Source organism: Strix uralensis, chromosome 2 (genome assembly GCF_047716275.1).
Source record: "Strix uralensis isolate ZFMK-TIS-50842 chromosome 2, bStrUra1, whole genome shotgun sequence".
Lineage (NCBI taxonomy): Eukaryota > Metazoa > Chordata > Aves > Strigiformes > Strigidae > Strix > Strix uralensis.
Window position 1 is genome coordinate 38,655,691 of NC_133973.1, and position 22,012 is coordinate 38,677,702.

At 40.6% G+C, this 22,012-nt stretch overlaps 1 protein-coding gene across 6 annotated transcripts; it reads right to left on the minus strand.

Moving 5' to 3' along the window:
• Positions 1 to 3,526: 3,526 nt before the first annotated feature.
• U2AF1 (U2 small nuclear RNA auxiliary factor 1) lies at positions 3,527 to 21,291 on the minus strand. Of its 6 annotated transcripts, XM_074858436.1 has the most exons (10): positions 21,114 to 21,291; positions 18,538 to 18,625; positions 18,269 to 18,325; positions 16,333 to 16,363; positions 15,687 to 15,753; positions 11,444 to 11,493; positions 10,735 to 10,833; positions 9,437 to 9,570; positions 9,003 to 9,095; positions 3,527 to 6,530 (listed from the first exon to the last, which is right to left on the minus strand). In XM_074858436.1, the coding sequence occupies exons 1-10, from the start codon at positions 21,274 to 21,276 to the stop codon at positions 6,392 to 6,394; spliced, it is 921 nt and encodes a 306-aa protein (XP_074714537.1). In that variant the 5' UTR covers positions 21,277 to 21,291; the 3' UTR covers positions 3,527 to 6,391. The 6 variants fall into 6 exon arrangements, with proteins under 6 accessions (XP_074714537.1, XP_074714539.1, XP_074714538.1 ...); XM_074858438.1 differs by lacking the exons at positions 16,333 to 16,363; positions 18,269 to 18,325 and having other exon boundaries at positions 21,114 to 21,245; XM_074858437.1 differs by lacking the exons at positions 15,687 to 15,753; positions 16,333 to 16,363; positions 18,269 to 18,325 and adding an exon at positions 14,814 to 14,880 and having other exon boundaries at positions 21,114 to 21,242.
• Between the last annotated feature and the right edge of the window lie 721 nt (positions 21,292 to 22,012).

The window sequence follows — 22,012 nt, forward strand, 5'->3', positions numbered from 1 at the left end:
CCCCCACCCTGAACTCACTTCAAGTTACTGATGTCTCTTCCATACTGGGGGCTCAAAATGGTCTGCTATAATGAGTGCCAAGTAGAGGGGGATAATCACTTCCCTCAGTCTGTTGGCTGTCCCTGTTCATCCCGCCAAGGATGCAGTTGGTCCTCTTTGCTCCAAGGACACACTGTGGCCTCACGTCCAGCTTGCTGCTCACCACGTCCCCCAGGGCCTTACCTGCAGCGCTGCTCCCCTGCCAAGCAGTCCCCAGGCTGTGTCCTGCCAGGGGTTGATCCACCCAAGGGGTAGGACTTTGTCCTTGCTGAATTTCATGAGGTTCCTGCTGGCCTATCCCTCCAGCCTGCCCAGGTCCCTGTGGATGACTGCCTTGCCCTCTTGTGTGTCAGGTGCACCGCCCTAGTTTGGTGTCATCCGCAAACCCAATGAGGATGCACTCATTTTCTCCTCTAAGTCACTGATAAAAATATTAGGACAGATGCCAGCACAGACCCATATGGCACTCATAACTGGTCTCCAGGGAGGGTATGAACTATTAATCACTGTCCTCTAAACCCAATGGCCCAGCCAGTTTTTCTCTCATCTGACAAGCCACCTATGCAGATGATAATAACCCAGGTTGGATACTAGGGTGGAGTGAGAGTCTGTCAGAAACCTTGCTCAAATCATCTACTAGTAGTAGAAGGAGGATGTAACCTGCTGCTCTCTCTTCACTACAGATCTATTCCCTTTGCTGAAGATGTTTTTTCTGTAAGGTGTTAGAGCTGACACTATGTGTGTGTTTGAGAATCAGACTTGTCCAAGGCTTACCTCCTTGGAGGCTGAGCAAGAAGGGCAATTAAATGTCTCTTTGTTGTGGTCAACACAGCCACATGAAAGGGTCAAAAATAATGAGTCAAACCCCTCCAGAATGAAAAGACATTAATGAGACTACTACTTGGTCAGATTTTGGCCCGTCTTAGACTTCGGAATTTCCCTTGCCCATCCCCAGTCCAGCAATGCAACAATTAATGTTGCATGTGATTCCAAAGTCAGTAATGCTGTCTGCTCACTTTCTACTTGTGCTTTGTCCAGAAATCAGTTCATGTCCTGCCTCAGAGTCCCTTTATCAAATCTCTTCCTCCTGCAGCTCCAGGACTTTTTTCTCCACCAACACAAGAGGAAACAGAGAGGAAGCATCCTCCATGTTCACTAGAGTGGAAGGAGGGAGAGGAAATGATGGAAAATACAGGACTGTTTTGATGTGTGAAGCTCTCTCTTACCTTTTTCTTAGACACGAGCAGTATTAGCTCCCAAGTGAAATAAGGGTGGGTAGAAAAGGGAGGAGCGGTCGCTCCCCCTGGCTCTTCCCACAGCTCTCAGGCCCAGGAGGGAGGCTGGTGCGCAGGCTGCAGTGGGAGCAACTCCCTCCTTCCCTCCCTCCGTCTGGCCGGAATCCCAGACAGCTCCAGGAAGAAAGTGAGAATGATCTGAAACATGTCCAATATTCAGCTGCATAGGTAGCAAAACTTGAAATCAAGCCAGGTGCTGGCAAAGGCACAGCAGGCCTAAGCCTGGTAGACTAAAGGCTTTTCTGTGAAAAACAAAGAGGTAGGGAGACCAGCTTGATTGTTATCTGCTGCCTTTCTCCCCACTTTGTCTTGCGGCTCACTGAAACCAGAGAATAAACTATTTTTTTTTCCTCCAGACCTAACTAAACGTGCAGTTTTAGAAACAGAGAGCTGGAAGTGGCCTACAGCGCAGCGATTTCACAGTGCTGAGGAAAACAGCACTCTGCATACCTTTGTCAAAAACACATGGGTTTGTCCCAAAGGAATACCTGAATCACATTAATTTTCTCTTCCTCGTGGGAACAGCTTGCAGAGCTCTCAATATTTTTAAGGTACTTGGATCAAAGGGCCAACCATACTCACACAAGCTGCTCCAGGGCTCCAGCTCACCCGAGAAGCTGCTGTCCCCAGCATCCCACCATTTCATCAGAAGTTAGCACCTTTCTGCTCTGCTGGCGTATGAATGCATGTAACTGCCTTTTGGTCCTGTCAAAACGATCTAGTTAGAAAGCAAACACCAAAACTGAAATTATGAAAAAGTACTGAACCCCATGATTATCAGAGCACTGCTAGAAGTAGTCATTTGCATCTTAACAGTTAGAGATAAGCACAGCCTTCCCCCTCCCACTTCACATATGTTGAAATGAAGCCACTGGCTACCAGAGCTCCTCTGTTGGCAGCAGAACTGGTTTGTTAGCTTCCACCATTCAACCAATTCCACAAATCCAATTTCCAGTTGAAACTTTCAATCAGTCAGATTAACACCTTTTTTGGCAGTAACCTCCAGCAGGAAAACAAGCACCTTCTAAGGTGGTTCTGCCGCTGCTGCAGAAGTACTATGGGACTGCGGTATAGGATGACAGCGTCCTTTCACTAGCAGTTCTTCTTGCTGGAGGTTACAATTTTATAATAAATAAAGCATGACATGTATTAACAGGGGATTAGATGTTTATGACTGGTAAGTGCCTTGCTGACAAGGAAGGATTGTCCACATAGATCAGGAGGCATGCTCCATTTTCCACATGTGTAGATCTAACAAATTGAATATTGCGAAAAGAAAGAATTGAGACATTTGTAAAAAAAGTAACCTTGGCTAATCAGATGAATTGAGAAATACTTGTGCAGTTTTAGAATGCATCATGTATCAATCCAACATGAAGATACATTGATTTATTCTATAAACATTTGGCTGCAATTCTGATTTTTTTCCAAATTGAAATTCATGCACTCCAAGGTAAAATTGTGCTCTGGAGTAATACAGCTCAGCTTCATCCTTGCAATAAATGGCAAATTAATACAGCTACAAACATTCTCTTCTGACATCCTTACCTATTAGGCATTATTTCTTTACCAGCTGCATTTTTTAGCTCTGACTTTTCCTGAACATGACAGTTTTTTGGGGCAGTCATCAGTGCAGCAGTAGCAGCAGTTACAAGCGTCTGGAGAACAGAGTGAATTAAACCCCCTCCCTCAACTGCTATGAAAGCAGTTTCATTTCTAATATATTAAAGGCAGTATACTCAGTTTAAGGTGCTGATGTAAAATAGCAGCAATGGACACAGTTGTTTACACCCAAAGTTTTGCAGTGCTAGGAAGAATCATCTTTAAAAAGCCATGACCCCTTTCAGTTAACTCATTTAATTAAACATGCTCCTTCTGTCAAAAACAAGCCTTCTTGTTCTCTACAGACCACCGCTACAGAAGCTTGCAGGACCTCTCAACCAGAACCCTTACCCAATTCCCAACCCCAAGTTGCGCTCTCTTGATATTTCAATTTTATCAAGTAAAAAGAGGTTTGTTGTTTGCTTTTTTTTTTAGTTCAAGACATGCTCCACCAGCTCTAAAAAACAAAAGACAAAGAATCACTCAAAAAATAGCTCAAGAGCCAAAAATTTGAAACTTGTAGTCTATGTCCTCATTAGTCATTTAAAGAGCAGCATTCCATCTAAAGGAAAGGGATAATTTTTGTCAGATTCTTATAAAAAAAGGCTTTATTTTGAACAAGTTTTCTCCATTTGGTTTTACAGTCTCAACATACATCATATTCATGGACAAGCAGCATTTTCACAGAATAAGAGCCAAATACAAAGAAGAGGAAGCCACTTGGGATTAACAGTTTCAACCTAATTGACTCAGACTTCAGAAAATACTGTATGCTGTCACTTATTTGAGGTAAAGCAATTCCATAAATTAAGATCCACTGTTTAACAGAAGAGTCAACAATGAAGTATTTGAGAGAAGTAGGTACCTTTGGGAAGAAGGGGAAAAAAATTTACTTTTAAGACATTATGAGCAACAATAGAAGGGGAAGGTCGGATTTTCACTTGGTTTGTATTGGTAAACCAATAGCTTTGAATACCATGTTTAACCAAATCTGTGGACTTGAAATTTAATGTTTGATGAATTTTACTGGTAATATAGTCTTAAAAAGTGAACCTAACTGAAGATATGTCATGATCTTAATTTACATGCTGAATGCTGTCACTAGGTAATTGTTACCTGATCAGGTAGTGATCAGTGCACAAGTTTTTTCCTTCGAGTATCCAGTAAAATCCATTGCTTTCAGTGCCCATTATGACATATTCCAGTTACGTGGTTAATTTTTGGGTAGCTGTGCAATTATACCATAAAATAATGCATTTGGTGGAATTCAAGAGTGCTTTCTTAAAAAAAAAAGTACTGGGGGAAAGGGAGAAATCAACATTCTGCTATCTTTTCACATAAAAATATACCTGCAGTTTAACAGGATTAGACAAACAGATGAAAGCTGTTACAGGGACACATTTATACTAGTTTAAAACTTGTTTATAGAGCAAACCAGCTTGTGTCATTAATCTGTGTAAAAACGATCTTAAACCTTTTTAAATAGTATCCACATTATACTAGGTACTATTTAAAAAAACAGAAAGACTATCCTCACCTTTTTGAGCTTGACTTTTAAGTTATCTCACTAATAATCCTAAATCTCACTGAAGAGGAAATGGAACTGTATCAATATCCTGTAAACTGCAAGAACTAAATTATCAATGTTAAATTCCTAATGCCTAGCAGAAATACCACAGGTTTCAGTTCAGCCATTTATTGCCAGGCACTGCTCAATTTCTTCCAGTGAAAGAAAGCATAATTTCATTTATGTACTTGCAACGAAACATAAGCAGTAAAGCCATCTTCACATAGAGTGATACATTTCTTTAAAAAGCTTACTGGCAAAGTTCCATAATCTGGTTGGCCAAGCCATCCAGTGCAAACAAAATTCAAATTGAATTGGTACAAGAATTTAGTTGTAAGAGGCAAAGCAGACTAATTCAGAAAAGCTCATTTTTCAATATTATTTTGTTTGCCAACTCCAAGTTCCAGTGAGCAAAATGGTTTTATACTTCTTTTGGGGGCAGAGAAGAGCTGGTTTGTTAATCTGGCTATGTGACACTTCTGTATCCTTTCTATTTCTTTTTTTTTTTTTTAAATCAGGGAGCAGATTTATCATTAAGCAAGTTATCTGACTTGGAACTAAAAAAGCACTAGTAAATTCTCTCCCCCATTGGAAAGCTGTATTGTATTACATAGCTTCATGTACATAAAGTTGTACCTTGCAGAAATGTGACCACTGACCAAAATTTCTTAGTACATTACACTTTGAATAAAAGCAGACATGAAGCTAAACTGCAAGCCAGCCGTTGTACAAATTGTCTCTCAAGATGTTCCAGCAACATTTCACTTGGAGCTTTAACTCCTTAAGAGATACACAACCTTCAATATATAGCTATTGGGCAATTCAGTTAAAATTCAGACAGAAAGATGTCTTATTTGTGAAGAAACTGCCATCTATCCATTAGCTTTTATTGCATTTCAGACCATCAGAAAGTGAGTAAAGGTGGAAAAAAAAAATTTTCCACTAGCATCCAATTAGTTTCCTATGACTTTGAACGCTAACAAAATGCTTTTCATTAAATGACGGGTAAGAGAACATAGAGTGAAAAAAAAAAATCAGTCTGTTAAGAAATTTGGTCCTTGTATTTAGGACCTAGCATTTCCTTCAATAGATCCTATGTATCATGTTGCATGGAGCATGAATTTTTTTTAAAAAACCTCACCTGCCTATTATGAATCATTCCAATAAAAGTATTACTTTTTTTTCACACTGCACTAGGAAACTTTCTTTCCAGCCAAAGACAAGGAATTTAGTCAAGAGTCATAAAAAAACCTGAACTATGAACTCTGGCACAGCCAGGAGTAGCAACTCAACTACTCCAGAGTGCTTAGAAAATAGGCTTTAGATTTTACACCAAGAAATTGGATTTATTGTAAATGCCACAGTCACATTGATAGACAGAGCACAGACTTCTGGTAACAAACAAACATACATTTTTGTAACTAAGCGTTTCTACTTGGTAAATAAATGCATTTTGCACAGCCTTCCTTTTAATGTGCCTAAACTAACCTAAATAAGCAGACAGCATAGCAGAAAAGGGAAACTTATGTGAGTAACTGTTTCTTAAGCAGTATATTATTTTTACTATGTATATAATATTTTATATTATATACACACACATTTTCATCAACAGTTCAAATTATACCCGAATAAAAAAAAACAAAACCAAAACTGGCGCTCCTCCAATACATTTACCACCTTTCCCTCAGGCATAGTTAATCCAGGTATTTGTCAAGATAGAGGAATGACAGTTAAAAAGACTCCCCCCACAAGAAACAAGTTACACAAAGAATACTGTATCACTACAAATTTTTTATTCAGAAGCCCATCTTTAAAAAAAATCTCATTATGAACTTGTTTGGTCAAACTACAACACTTTCTAGCAGACATACAGTAAAAATGGCATGGCTCAGAATCGACCAGATCTTTCACGATCTCTTGACCGCCTCCTATCACGTTCACGTCCTCCTCCTCCTCCACCACCACCTCCACGACCACGATCTCTGGATCTAGACCGACGTTCACGGGACCTCGACCTGGATCTATGCCTTCAAAGAAAGTTTGAACATTTTATTGTTTCATCACGTTCAGGAATTTACTTGTAGTACCACACAGTGGAACACTTAAGGATGTAGGTAACAAGGGAGAAGAGAGACAGTGTGGCATTAGAAGAATCGGTAAACTGGCACTCAGGCTGTGAAGCCACATATTTACAAACTGAACAAACATAATACCGAAGAGTCAACACATACTGTTAAGAGACTCAACTGTTCACTGCCAGTCACCATTGCAGTGGATGTGCAAAACTTCAGCAAAGGCATGTGGGGGAACCAAATGCACTGTCAACACAGCTGTTAAAGCAGCAAGAGAAGGGGACACCTGCTTTTGCAGTTATGAATAGCTCTTAGCAAGACACAGCAAAAGCCTACAGCTGTAAGTCCACTCCTATTAAATCAACTGCATTAATTAGCAATTACAACTCTGTTACACCCCCCCCCCCTTTTTTTTTCCTGCCCCCCACCCTTCCAGAAGCCATCAGCATTTGCAAATAATCTTCCCTGTCTCTGTGGTCGATGACTTAAGTTCAGGAAGAAAGCTAAAACCACCCAGAATATACTGCTAGCACAGCTACTATGGATTTATAGCTGATATGGCACTTGTCAAAGAAAAGAGTGATTTGAATGTTTTTAAGCATTTTAGAAAAGTCAATTTTATAAAATAGGTAAATAGTACAGTTTTAAACAGATGTAGAAATTACAGTAGAACTAAAAAGCTCAGGGAAACAAGTGCTACAAATGTCTTAAGTTTGCAGAATATTGTTCCATGGTGAGATGTTTTGGGGTGGGAGTGTGTGCGGTGACAGATCTCACTATGACAGACACATACATAACTCTTGCATACCCCTGAGCTGTCCAGAATTACTAAATTAGCCTATTATTCAAAAGTTCTGGTTTACCCTCCTTTTTTCTGCTCAAAAAACTTTGATGTATTTCATACTGTGTAGAACTACCTTCAGGTCAGTCCGGTTTATACAATATACCTGTGAAACCCCACTGACAAAAGAACTGATTTTTTTTTTTTTTGTGTATCAAGCCTTACTGCTAACCCGTGACAGCTGTAGCTACACAAAGAATTTAAATAGGGCCAATAAAGACAAAACTGGATGGAGGATTCAGCTATTTTATTTGTTTTACCACAGACCGAAACTAGGCTATGGGTAAAACAATCATATTCCAAAGCCTAACACACAAGTCTGATCTTTCTTGCAATAAAAGTTGATACCTTTTCACAGCATTACTAAGTCTGAGATACTCAGATTCATAGAAGTGGCCAGAAAGCTAATACAAGAGCATACTTAGTCTTTTTCATAAATCACACATGTTAAAAGCTTACTTTTATGTTTAAATTAATATTAATTGGGATATTTTAGGAAAGTGTTTAGGCATAAATACATGTACCTAAGCAACACAATCTACATTTTCCAAAGTTAAATACATCCTCACAAATTCTAAGACACTGCCAATTAAGAGACATTTATATGAAAAATATGTTCATAATCCAAGGCTCCTTCTACAATTGAAAGAAACCTACAAAATTGTGCTCTATATAAAAGGAAGCTCAACAATTTTGTATGCCTAGCCTAAATAGCAAGGTCTTAAAAGCACGGAGATTGAATGCAGTTCAAAGGCAACCATCCACAAGACAGGTATCATAGTAACAGCAGCAGGTATTTTATACAAGGTACCTTAATAAATATTTTAATATATAATAAAAAGTATTATCAATTTTTTTTTGCAATTAAGCAAAATTACTATTCCTTTGCCCTACTGAGAATTCCTATCAAGAAGGGTCACATGGTGAGGCTAGCATTAATAAGAAGTGAGCTCAGTACAGTGACTGCTTGTTACTAACACTAAGGAATGAATACAGGCTAGAAAAGTGAGCCATTAACTGTTGGAAACAAGTAAGGCTGGGTCCTGAATATCATTATAGATATGCCTGACTAATGCTGGAAGCGGCCAATCTGAACCTGTCAAAATGCCCATCAGCCAAGTAGCCTGCTTCTAACAGACACCACAGCAAATACATTTAGAAGAAAAGTAAAAGAGAAGAGGCATAAAGCAATACTTCTCCCAAATAATGTCTGCCTGTAACAGTTTACAGTTTGGAGATTTGAACCACAGGTAGGTCCCTATGTACCTAGTAACTCAGTGAATGTTCTTCTTCTTGAACCCCGCCACATCAACCTTCACTGTCCACAGCACCGCAGAGCAAGAAGCACCATAACTTTGGGGTTTTTTTTAACAAAGAAAAACAAAAACAAAAAGAAAAAAAAATTTTAACAAATTCCTTTGTTCTGAACTGGCCACTTGCTAGCTTTACTTGATGCCCTTTCATCGGCATGTGTCAGAACTGCATTAGGAAAAACGAGAGGACTCAAGTTTAAAGATTTGCCTTCAGAGTTTTCAGCAACTGATCCTTAATTTACCTGTTTTAATTGTGTTTAAAAGCAAACTTACTTTTTACGACGACGCCCATACAACTCACGTCTTAACTCTCGAGAAATGGGCTTCAAATGCATAAAGTTGCAGAAACCTCCTCGTGTACACTCTCTGAAACAGAATTCAAGACAGTTAAAATTCCCAGCTCTAAACTGTATCTGGTTGCCCTAAGCCCTAACGGACCTCTAGCCGTCTAAAAGGTAGTTAGTTACCTCTAACATTGAAACCAGTAAATTGCAAGCATCAATTACTGACACGGACTCATTCCTAGATCAAAATCCTAAAAAGACGGCAAAAGTCAGGAGGTTCACCACAGGTCCTCCACATTAACATTACCTTAAGTGGTTTTTTTCCTACACTAAGCTCCACATGAAGCCACACCCAAGCAACCACCCTGTCTGTGCAAGCATTTCAAAGATACTGTCACGGGCAAACAGGAAGTCACTTTTTACCCCATTTCATATTGACGGCAACAGGCCTCTCTGAAGTCAGTCACAGGTGAAAGCTCAGCATGAATGGGCTGTCCATTAAACCAGCGATTGTTCAGGTCAATCACAGCCTTTTCCGCATCTTCTTCACGGCGAAACTAAAAGCAAAATTAACATTTTCTGATGTTAGAGAAGCAACAGATGTAGATCAAAGATTCCTATCAAATCAGTTGTGTGGTATCAGAGGCTTAGGACTAGTAATCAAAGTAGAAACTACTTCAGAGTTCCTGGGACAGTCCATCAAATCAAGGGTACAGCTAGCTTTTCATTAATCAGGACTCAGAGCTAATCAAAACACTGATAGTTTCTCTTAATTATGTTCTATTTGGTCTTCCAAGTTTTGTGGCTTGCATTAAAAAAATACAATAGTAGATATTGTTTTCTTAGTACAACTTTAAACAAAGTGAATGCTTAAGAGTACTTTCTAGAGCACTAATGCTCCAAATATAATGGATTTTTTCAAACATTTAAGAGAAACCTGCATGAGAACCAAAGCTCTCGTTCATTTCAATTAGAATTTACAAAAATCTGATCCTGTTTTACGAGGAATATAAAACTAAAATTTGAAATTCCTTCACACAGCTAACCACTTGCAAATTTTTAAAAAGCAACTTTTATTTCTGATTATGATCTACACAGCTGAGAATTTTAGGCATGAAAATACTTTCCAGTTAAGGGAATGTACAGTAAAAATATTCAAACAAACTCTCGCACCTCCCCAACATTCTGTACACACAATAAAAAATTTCTGCAGGTGACAACTCTGTACTCATTCTTCAAGAGATACCAGTGACTTAAGAGCTAAACCTAAGTGCTCCAGTTTGCACCTTAAATCACACAGCTACTGCCAAATGTAACTTGGTTACAACTGGGAAGCTGGAAAATAAATGCACCTGTTGAAAATAAACATAGCTGTTGCAAATAAACCTCTGCTCATAATGAAGTGCTTAAAAGGCAGTGTGAAGACAGATCCCAAATTAATCCCAGTAAACTAAGCAGTCCAGCAGTGGTAACTGTTTGTAACAATGTAAAAAAGCCATAATCTTTATGAAAATGACACAGATTTTGACTATCAAGAAGGCTTATCGTCTCTTAACATTCCCTTCAGATTCCATTCACATTTTCACTCTTTCTACTTTATAAAGTTGAAGAACTTACATCCTGAAGAGCTACCATCACAAAATCTACAAGCATAGCTTTTAAAATTATAAATCAACAAATACCACCCCTATTGATTATATAAGCATATCTCTTTATCCTACCTTTACATATACATTTCCAACTAGATGATCGCCAAGGTTATCACAAACATTCATCTCCTCAACTTCACCGTATTTTTCTTCCATTTCTGTGAAGACCTCCTAAGCACAAAGCCACCAATTAAAAGTGTGCAGCTCATTAGTTATAAGCACAGAAGTATTGCATTTAGCTGTTAGTAAGTACCCTCCTTAAAAAAAAAAAGCAATACAAAACCCCTTTTTTTACATTTCTGATTTTAAAATTAGTACTTGCTTGGCCTGTACTGTGTACATCTGTAAGTTCAGCACTAACAGCATACAATAAAAAGCTATGGAAAACATTATGCATACAGTACTTACAGAATACGTAAGATGCACCAAAACCACTACCTATAAGCTATATGCTATAGTTTTACTTAATTTGCTTCTATACAAATAATTAAGTGTATTTTAAATTTACAGGAAAGGAGGGGATTATGGAATCAAAACACTACCACTTAAGTTGCTGATTTTTAAGCAAAGTCTATTATAAACAGTAAAGTTAAAACCACACTAACAAAGATTATACCAGGAAATATTTAACACTGGAAGTTGTAAGTTTTATACAAACACCTGAGGAAACAAGCACTTTTCTCTTAAATCTATCTAATAGTGCTATACACCAAAACCATCTAACTCATTTATGTTGACAAATCCACAAACACTTTAATGTATGTTCACATCTTTTTCATACCTCAAAGAATTCATCATAATGTTCCTGCATCTCAACATCGCTCACAGCACCTGTAAAAATCAAGAGTCATATCGATTAGAGCCTATAAATAAGGAAGAAATTTTGATCATACTACAAAACAATCTAGAGAGGCCATCTGGAGCATAAAAGACACCATATAGCATGGAGCTAACTAATAGGAATATTAAAAATAAGTATATGTTAAGATCTTTGTGTCCCCAAAGTATATGTCAAAACATTACATTGACATGATCAAATCAAAACAAGTTTTAATCAGAGCCAAACTTGTATGCCACAAATTTAAAGGGGAAAGGAATTACTTTGAAATATCACTTAAATTTAATGTACATTCCCACCCCCTATCTATCAACAATTTTACCTAAACAGAAGGCAAGTGCTTTGTTACATCTGCGTATTTTAAATAATGATTACAATTTAGTGTTCCTCTTCCTACAGGCAGAATTTCATTTTAACATGTCCACCTCTCCAGCATATACACTAAAATTTGAGACTTCACAATGTAACATAGTCCAGAATTTTTTTTTAATTTGCTCAAAATAGTTATTGAAATGACACATTTTTCTCAGTGCCCTCAAAGAAGGGTACCACAATGCTTTGCAATTGAGAGCTATTTTCTAGTTTAATTTTGAATATCACTTAATTTTTCTGTAGTCCTGCAGAACACCTCTAAGTGCAAGACAAGCCAGCCTTATATTCAGGTTAGAATATTTTCATGCTCCAAGCTGGACTTTACAAATGAGTGCTGCTTGCCTGCTGCTATAAAAAACAACGTAAGTTTGGCTGATTTTTCGAAGCATTAAGAATACAAAAATGAATTTCATTTATTTCTTCCAGTCTACAGCATTTTAAACTACATTAAGCTGTGTACATTAAAGCCTAATGTATTAGCTCTTCAGCAGTTAAGTGGTTTATTAAGATCAAGCGGAGCAGTTTTAAAGTGAACCCTGCATTTTACGCTAGAAAAATATTCTAGCCTATAAATTACAAACACTACTGTTTTAGTTTACAGAACATGAAAAACAAGAAACTGAGCCAACAAAGCTGAGCTTATTCTCTTCAGGCTGCTATGAAAAAAAATGCTTTGGGCTCAGTAATTTCTGGCTAATATTACCATTTGGATGAACTTTAAATTTTTCTTCTAAGGCTCTAATATTAACCAGGCATATTCTCTGGAGCTGTAATTAATTTTCTTCTACCCAGCTCACCTCCTGAAGAAGGCTAAGAGGCACTTGTTCTATAGTTTAGGCTAACGATGTTTCTGCATTTGAAACATGTTTGCTTTTAAGAACTTTTTTCTTCCCCACAGTTACATGGCAAATTAAGGAATATCAAATATTAAACCAGAATTTCTAGCCAGTTTAATACTTAACTATATTCCCAAGGTTCTGCCAACACCACTGATAACAGCTCACTAGTACCTAAGGATTTTTTTTTTCAAAGGTATCAGACAGGGGCTCTGTGAGCCACACTGGGAATAATTACTTTTTACCAGATGGACACCTGCTAAAAACTGAAGGAGATTCCATTGTCAAATTAGGAGATCATAAGCAACAGTTAATGACTACCTGAATGTCCTTTTAAGGGGGAAGCGTACATTTGCACAGGCTTTACAAACATTTGTATTCCAGGGCTACTGGTATCTGAACCTTGAGAAGCCCAATTACTAATTAAAATACTCAGGAAAACTACTGCTGTTCAAACTAAGGTTAATCCTCTACGACGGCAATAGAAAGGAAGACAGTTAAGCAACAACAACAAAAGCATTAAATAGCTACCCAAGTTATCCATTTAAAATACATGCAGTACTTAAGTAGGGACAAATATCAAAAACCCAGGGAGCCAGGAGTTTCAGCAAACCTACTGGTAACAGAGCCCCAGCTCTACCACAGAAGGTACAGTTAGGCTCTGTTAAATCACTACCCGCTTGTCAAGACAAACTAGAGTTGGATACCAGCATTCAGAACGCTAGAGAATCTGTTCAACTCTTGCAGCTGTACAATCTAAACAGCTCCACAGACCAAACTGCTGTAACTCTGTGCAAATTAGTTACCAGCGCATTGAGAATTTAGGGACAGAGTGGAAATACCCAACTGCTCATTTTTTTGGTTGACTGAAACAGCATTAACTACGAAGCGTCCACAACAAGGAAGTCTACAAACCAATAGAACTGTTTAAGCATCTAGACAAACTTACATAGCTCATTACATATCTAGCTTGATTGTGTGACAAAAAACCCTCAAATTACTTAATTGGGCCGTTACTGCTTTTAGAAGCAGAAGACAGTGTTGACTTTTAAGTTAGTGGCTGATTTCACAAAGCAGGTCTAATCAAATGCTGGTAACTAATCTGAACTAGTCTATAATCCAACAGTCAAAAAAAAGGAATAGCCAAACAAAGCTTTATTACCACACAGTCAATATTCACTTCAGCAAGAAATATTAGTTAGAAAATAACACCGATCCTTTTTGGTCCTAAATTTTTTATTTTTTTTTTTTTTAATCTTATTCTAATATTGATGATTCAATCACAATGATATAATCAGTAATCGCCGATCAACAATCCTGGTCATTTAACTTCTGCCAGTCTCACAGTAGGTGTGTTTTCTTATGCCCATTCCTACCTCATGAGGAGTCATTAAATTAGTTCATGACCATACCCAAATGTTTTCCCCTCCTCAAAAGTACTTTTAAAGATATATTTTTCCTAGGTACATATGCAACTTGGTTTTGGAATTTGAATTTTCAAAGCGTGGAAGGAATTTTAAGCATGCACCTATCCAAAAAGGACAGCTGCCAGAAGGGAAGCGTTTGTCAGTCAAAGTGTATTCTTCCAAAGTAGACTCTAAATAGAAGCTGCATTAACCTAGGACAAATTTCTGCATGCAGTCTGAAAAGTTTCAAATTCAAGTTCTCTTAACATTTAAAGAGCAGGAAATTTGTTCGGGATGAAGTCAACCTGTCATTGTCCTGCTCTTTCAAAAGACAGTGGAGCCTAATGGATAGCACAAAACATACAGAAAAGCATACCTAGGATGCAGGCAACTGGCAGGGAGAAAGGCGGAGGGAAGAAAGCAGTGCAACCAAGACTGCTTTGCAGGGGAAGTAAAATTTCAACCCTTTTTGATTTAATAGATGGTATTCAGATTCCCCTCATAGTTTTGGGAGTAGGGAGGAAGGTGAGTGGGACAAAAAAGTTTGGGTTTTTCTTTTTTTTTGTGTTTGTTTTGGACACATTTAATGTAATGTGGTCAGTTTGATCTGTTAAACTAAAATGGCAGACCAGCTTAAGTCGACACTGAGCTCTGACAATCAAGCCCAGGGAACCAGTGAAGGAACTTGTATGAACTTACAGCGCAAACCGTCAGCAGACTGGGAAGAGTTTTGAGGGTTACGGTAAATGTTCAAGAGGGCAATGGTCTGAAATACAAAACGCAACAACTTTATATTATGGAAAATAATTTTAACAAGAAACCGGTTTCCTTTAGGGTCGCTTTAGCCGAGTCTGTGCTGAAAGAGAGGTGGTTATTCTCTCCCAAGAAGGAGAACTTTCACTTAGCTCGTGACCTTTCTGAATCATCCTAACACTGTAAAGTAATAGAGATCTCATGATACTGCATTATTGTATTTTTCTTTATTTTATTCACCAATATTACTTTAGAGTGGTTTTGCATGCTTTCAGGCAGATACGTAACAGATATTATCCAAACAGAGTTATGAAACTACAAGTGTAATAATTGGTTTGAATTTGGCTTTACTGAATGGTTTCTTAGTAGCAAAATCCCAGGAAAGGAAGTAATACAATAATTACAGCATAACATGAAATCTCCATTTTCCTAAAAAAGTTAAGATGAAAGAAAACCCACAGTTTTGGGAAACTTACCGTCCACCACATATACCTATTTTATTTTTTTTGTTAAATCAAGAATTTGAGAAATGTCTGCAGTTTATCCCTTTAAAAGGAACACAGTGTTACTAAGTAATCAAGTTTCACTTTGCAGTGCAAAAGAGAATCTGCATCAGGTCCAATTTATGCAGTCAATTCTGCACTCTGAATTGCACACATTTGACAAGCTCTTGATCTATGCGCAAGAAGAGTTCCGTCACTTGTCCTGTTTGCAACAGCTTTATGTCAGCAGCTCAGAAGCCAACATTATTTTCTCATAATTAGGAGTGGGCTCTTTAACACCATTCTTTAAAAAAATTTCTCCAACTGTGGGACTTACAGTGTGAGCCGTCAGCCGTCTGTGCACTGTTTTGGGGGTTACGATAGATGTTTTGAATCAAGATGGTCTGCGGGGAAAAAAAATAAAAAGGGGAATTCTACTGGCTGCTGTGCATATAATAGACAATTGCAAAGAGACAACTTGTTTGCAAACAGCTAAAAGTAATATTTTATTCTTAAGACTTCCTTTTGTATTCGCAAAATATCTTCCAAAATTGCATCCAGACCATCATATTATGAAAACAGTTTTAATTAACCACCAAGAAAGAGCTGCATTTGTCTCAACAGCTATCCTCAAAATGGGAGTTGAGGCCCAGTAACCTAAAACATCAAACTACATGGTATTACGGAGATGCCTAGCTTTCAAGACCAGATTCATTATTGTAAGTCTAGGGGGAAAAAAAAGCGTTACGTGCACAGCATATAATACATAATGCCACAGAGTCTAAAGTGTTACACCAGTCAGGTTTTTAGGGAAGAGCTACGTCTCATTTTGTGCATCAGGAATTTCTTGGTGGAATTTCTGTTTAAATAATATAATAGCATCATAGGTTCACATGTTTCCGAGCCTTCAAATAAGGACAACATCCTTTTAGCCCTTCTGCTTTTTACTTGAAGAATTAGCCCAGGCAGACTTGAAACCTTACATTTGTACCGTTCTTCTTAAAATCAAGTTGTCTGAAAAAACAAACCATGTTTAAGTTAGTAAACTAATATTACAAAAAAATTCCAAATGTCCATATCACTGTAAGCAGCTCAAAAATTGAAATTTGATTACTTAAAATACAAGCTCAACGTTAGTATGAATTGCAATCCCCAAATATTTTAGCTTACACATTATTATTAGTCACAGTAAGAATTCAGAGCTTAAAGAAGTCACAGGACCAGCAATGTCATACCTACATATGCTGCCCACTTAACACATAAAAAAAATCCATAACATCACATTTAAAAATCACACACTTGTTTTATAATGGCTATGGTCATACCAACCAAAGCTTTGTGCTTCCATGGCCCAGGTTTAAAGTTTTAGCCTACAATTGGAGAGAGCCAGAAACATGCATATAGTTACAGTGTTTCTGCTGATTGGTGGTAATTTGATCACCCTGTATTGCACGACCTTTCCTAACACAGCTCTTCTACAAAGGAGCTGCACCAGCAATAGCAACACAAGATAAAAATATTGTGCGGGTAACTTCCCATTACCAAGAGATCTGTTCTTCTATTTTCTATCACAGCTGATTATCAATCTGCATACAAATAAAGATTTCTGTACCTGCACGTCTGCCAGGTGTGTTAGAGATGTTACACTACAGCACGTCTGTCAGGTGTAGCAGTCCCAGACATCACTGGATGAATCTGACATGCCCTGCTGACCCACTTCAGTAGGCATAGCTAACTGCAGTTTCTAAAGCAAAGCTAAAGGCTGCACTGACAGAGGAAACCGTTGCCGCATACAAAGTTTTTTTGTAAAAGAAAAAAATAAAAATTTCATCTGTTCCGTTTTGTGGGGTTTTTTTTTTGGTTGTGGGTTTTGAGGTTTTTTTAAAAAAAACTTAAAGACAACTACTGTGGAAGTTGTCTAATTTAGAAATATTTTACAGCAGCCAATGACCTAAATTCAGGTCTCTAAACAACCAATCACATTTCAGCATGCTCTCCATGTAGGTCAGCAACATGGATTACTTTTGAAAATGGACAATATTCTTTCTGAGATACAATATTAAAAATTATCAAATTCCCAGAAGCAGAAAACTGGTTTTGTAGATGAAGTACAAGCAGCGGTCCCTACTGATCAGTAACCTAGACAGTCTCCCCTAGAACTCCCTCCGCTCACTCACAGACTTGCAAAGTTTAACTTCACGAGTACCACTGCTCTGAACTCCAGTCACATGGATAGTACTTGCCTCCCTAATTCTCCCCAAACCAACACCAGTCACCATGCTCATCAATTCTGCTTCAAGTCAGCTAAAATGAACTCGCAGAGGACTCCACTTCTATGTAAACTTTACTTTTGCAGGCAAAACTGCTGATAACGCAACAACTTCCATAGGCACTACTTATCATATACAATACTCCCAAAGAAATCTATTTACCTGTATACCTTGATAATCAGCAGTGATAGAAAGGCAAAGTATATAGTTCTCCAGGAATGTAATTTCTGAAAACTATAAAACTCATAATAATAAAAACCCTATCACATACTGCACCTTCTTTTTCTTCCTGGCAGACATGCAGTCACACCTCACGTCTCTAACAATATTCGGATAGCCAAAGATTAAATAATCTGTTAAGTCTACTGACATACACACCCTCAACAACCAGGCAAGTTGTTTTCAAGAAACAATTTTTTCGCATTCAAAGGAAGTATGTAAGTTACTCTCAAAACTTAAGAGCCTGGGTCAGAGAGCAAATATAACGACAGACAAGTCGTTTTTATTTATTAATTAGTTTTCTTCTATTATATACATAAAAGACTTAAGTTCACACCTTTGAAATAGGCGGAACATGCTGCAATTGCTTGTGATTATAAAAATCTGGGACGGTTTAAGTGCCTAAACACCACTGAGAAGGCACACTCACCTGAAAGTTAGCACTGGTTGGTCTCTACTACAGGCAAGCTTACAACAGCATCGCTTCCTGCAGCCATTAAGGGTGACAGGAGATAATTAGAAATGCTGGGAGAAGTAAATGGAATACCCCCAAAAAAGCAAAAACCCATATAAACTGGGGCCAAAAGTGAACTAGTTAATCTGGAGCTCGGTAATTATTCTCTTGCATCTGAGAATCTATGTTTCAAAGAAGCAAGAATATACTTCCACAAGAAAGAGAAAACAAAAAGGAAAACCAACCTGGCTAAATGTTGGTTTGTTGTGCAACCGAGAACATCTGTCTCCATGACGACAAGCTCCAATTTTGAAATAAAATGAACAGTTGACTCTGCAAGTAAAAAAACCAAGTAGTTACATATTGGAATAGAAAACATTAATATGCAATTCCTATAAAACATATGCCCTAAATGCCTTTACCTCAATGTGGAGAAGTAACACAGAATAAAAATCAAAACAGTATAGGAAAGCATTACGGCAAATCTGTTCACATTCATTCCTCTTTACCCCTTATTTACAGGGAGTCATCTAATTGATTTCACCCACTACTCAAACCCAAAGTTCATTCATGATACCACCACAGACAGAAGCAATCACTACTGTTTTACCCTTCTGGTTCTCCATTCTTGGCTTTATATCAGTTTCAGTGGGTGACGGGATGGGAAATAATGTGAAAAACAGTCTGAAAAGTTACACTACGAGCTAGATGGCGGTGTCTTAGTTCATGCAACCCCTAGTCTAGGCAATATAACCTGCTTTAAGGCTGATACAGTTGCACCTACCTAAGTTTTAGAAACCACCTGTTTGAAGTTATACTCTAAGGGTAACTCAGACTGCTGCCAACACAGTATTTGAAATAATTCAGGTAACAGAAAAATCATGTTACAGAGAGAATACACATAAGCAAAATCAATTCATTTTATTAAGCCATTTCCATGAATGTAGTTAATTTTAAAGGAAGCATTTAACTTTTTTTTTAAAAAAACACAAGCTTTTCTTGAATTACCTATCATGTCATGACGCCTTCAAAACTATGCTGGTTTAGGAATGCCAATAAAACTGTCACATGTAAGTGTAATTCACATGGAATGATGAAAGAAAACCATAAGGAGTTTAGTTACCTTGACTGGGAAAACTGAATGCAAAATTCTGAAGGGCAACAAAACTATTATGGGCTATATATGGCTAAGTGAAATATAAGAGTTCTCCTGGAAGAAAGATTATTATTCCCATGCTCACAGTTAACACCAATTCTTTCCACAATCCTGTGTAACCAACATCAACTCATGGAGGGGAGAAATATAAAAGTACTAAAGCATATCTGATCTCTAGCAAAACATTCTACTGTAAAGTTGTAACATGCTTACTCTTCATTACATTTTTGAAAGTATATACTTAGCATTACAACATACTTACTGTCTTTTCTGAACTCTATCCTGAAACAAAAAGATATCTAACTATAAAATTTCCAATAGTGCCTCCAACTTCGACACTTTCTGGAGAGTTCTGCGTGCTTTTTGAATAGAAAATAAGACCAGTACAGGAACTTCATGCCTGCTGTACTGGCATATACTAATACTGTTAAACTGCAATGCATGATATCAGGAAGGACGCTAGAGTAACAGAGCTCGAGAGGCTGCGGATATTGTTTTTCTGACAGACGAGGGAATTGGAACCGGCAGGTAGCACTACAAAGTAGAAGGAAAACAGAAGCCTCACGGCCAGGGGCTGACAAGAGTAATTTAGTCCAGCAGCACATCGATGCCCCCTTTCATTTTTACGAGTGGAAAAACACGTTGGTTTGGTCAGGCCGACGGTGACCAAATTTTCGTTAGGAGGGTTTTCTAAGTATGCTTCCAACAACCAGAGAAACTAGAGGCGTTCCCGACGCGTGGAAGGCTGCAGGCAGAAGCCTGAGGATCAGGATGCAGCAGTCGGGGAAATCCTCCGCACCCTGGGGAGGGGGGAGAAATAACCAGTCGCTGTCCTTGCAGCAGAGCGGAAGCTCTCGGGCTGCTGCGAGGCGCAGAGACACGAACAAAAGGGGGAAGGAGAGGCCCTTTCTGGCAGGAGGCGGCGGCGGCGGGAAGCTCGGCACCCAGCGGCCCCGACCGCTCCCGCCAGCCGCCAGAGAAGCGCCGCCGCCGGCGGGGGGGGGGGGGGGGGGGGGGGCGGGCGGGGGGGGACGGCAACGCGCCACGAGGAGCGGGCACACCCGCATGGCGACCGGGGGGAGGAGGAGGAAGTCCCCGAGGAGAGCAGACCCGGCCCGGCCGGCGGGGGAGAGGGAAGCGCATGGGCGGGGCCGGTGGCGCGGGCACGCGCAGGCCCCACGCGGCGAGAGGCGCGCGCGCCCTCTCCCTCCTCGTCCCCGGCGGCGCGCGCACGCGCGCTCAAGCGGGAGGGGGGAGGGGGAGGAGGGGCCGCCGTGGGCCGGGGGGGGGGGGGGAAGGGGGGGGGGGGGGGAGCGCGCGCCTCGCTTCCTCTTCCCCCCACGGCCGCGCGCCGCCACGTTCCAGCGCGCAGTGGTGGCGGGGGGGGAGGGGGGGGGACGACTCCCGGGCGCGCGCCCCGGTCCCGGGGGTGCCGGAGGCCCCTGAGGCGGGAATGGAAGAACCGCGCCTGGCCCCCCGCGGGGGAAGGGAGGAAGGGGGGGGGGGGAGGGCTGACCGCCACGATGGGACCAGGCCGCCCCGGCGGACGCTGCGCGTCCTCGCGCCCCGCGGAACCCGCCACCAGCCTCCGGCCTCCCCCGAGCTCCCCTCCCCGGGGCGCCGAAGCCGCGGGAGCGGCGCGGGAAGGGGGGATGGGCCACTCACTTGTCCTTCTCTGTTCCGAAGATGGAGGCCAGATACTCCGCCATCTCCCACCGCCCGCCCGCCCGCCGGACAGCCCGGCGCCGATCGTGCACGTCACAGCCGCCGCGCCGGAAACACTTCTACTGAGCTCGGGGGGCGGAGGGGCGCGCGGCGCGGTGCGCATGCGCGCGGCGCCGCCAGCCCCTCACGGGGCGGGAGAGGCTCTGCTCCTCTCCCCAGCCGGCGGGCGCGCGGGTCCCGCTCGCGCCATGCGGTGCCGTTGCCGCGCATGCGCCGTAGCGGAACGGTCCTGGCGGCGGCGGCGGCGGGAGGTCTCCGTCCGCCTCACCGGGCCGGTGTCCGGCTGCCGCCGGGACCAGAGCCCTGCCGGGGCCAGAGCTGTGGGAAAAGCGGTACTGCTCACCGCAGGACGCTGGGAGGTGGTGCTTTGGGGAGGGGCGGCAGCGGCCCGCTGGAGACTGAGCGGCCTGTGGCGGATGGGGGCCGCCCTGTGGGGACTGGAGGCCTTTCTTGCACCCTCAGAGGCCGGCGTGTATCTCGCCTGGAGTGTAATGTGAGTTACAAACAAGTTGCACTCTCCCAAGTGGTGCAGCTGGGGGAATTGCTGAAGTGTACTGTGCTTCCATGTGCAGATGGGTGCCCAAATCTCCTGATTGCACACTCCTCCCATTGTGCACTGTGGTGTGGCCATCGAGGTGTCGTACCCAAAGTTCTGAAGCAATCTGAATGTTGCCAGAGTAAGCTCACAGCAAAAGACAGCTCAGCCAGTGGTTGAAGGAAATTGAGAAGCCTCTGATGGATACTGAAGCACATGGCTAAACACATGGCGTGACAACAACTCAAAAGATGTTGGTCTGAAAAAAAAAGGCTGAAGGCAGACATGACAGAAGGGCTGGGGC

What these genes read in the sequence shown, in the direction of transcription:
- U2AF1 (XM_074858436.1), bottom strand. Translation starts at nt 21,276, where the DNA reads ATGCGCACCGCGCCGCGCGCCCCTCCGCCCCCCGAGCTCAGTAGAAGT. An exon ending in CAACCAGTGCTAACTTTCAG is followed by an intron (nt 16,364 to 18,268) that starts GTGAGTGTGCCT and finishes TTGTTTTTTCAG; the next exon opens with ACAACTTGATTTTAAGAAGA. An exon ending in ATTATGATGAATTCTTTGAG is followed by an intron (nt 10,834 to 11,443) that starts GTATGAAAAAGA and finishes CTTTGTGCTTAG; the next exon opens with GAGGTCTTCACAGAAATGGA.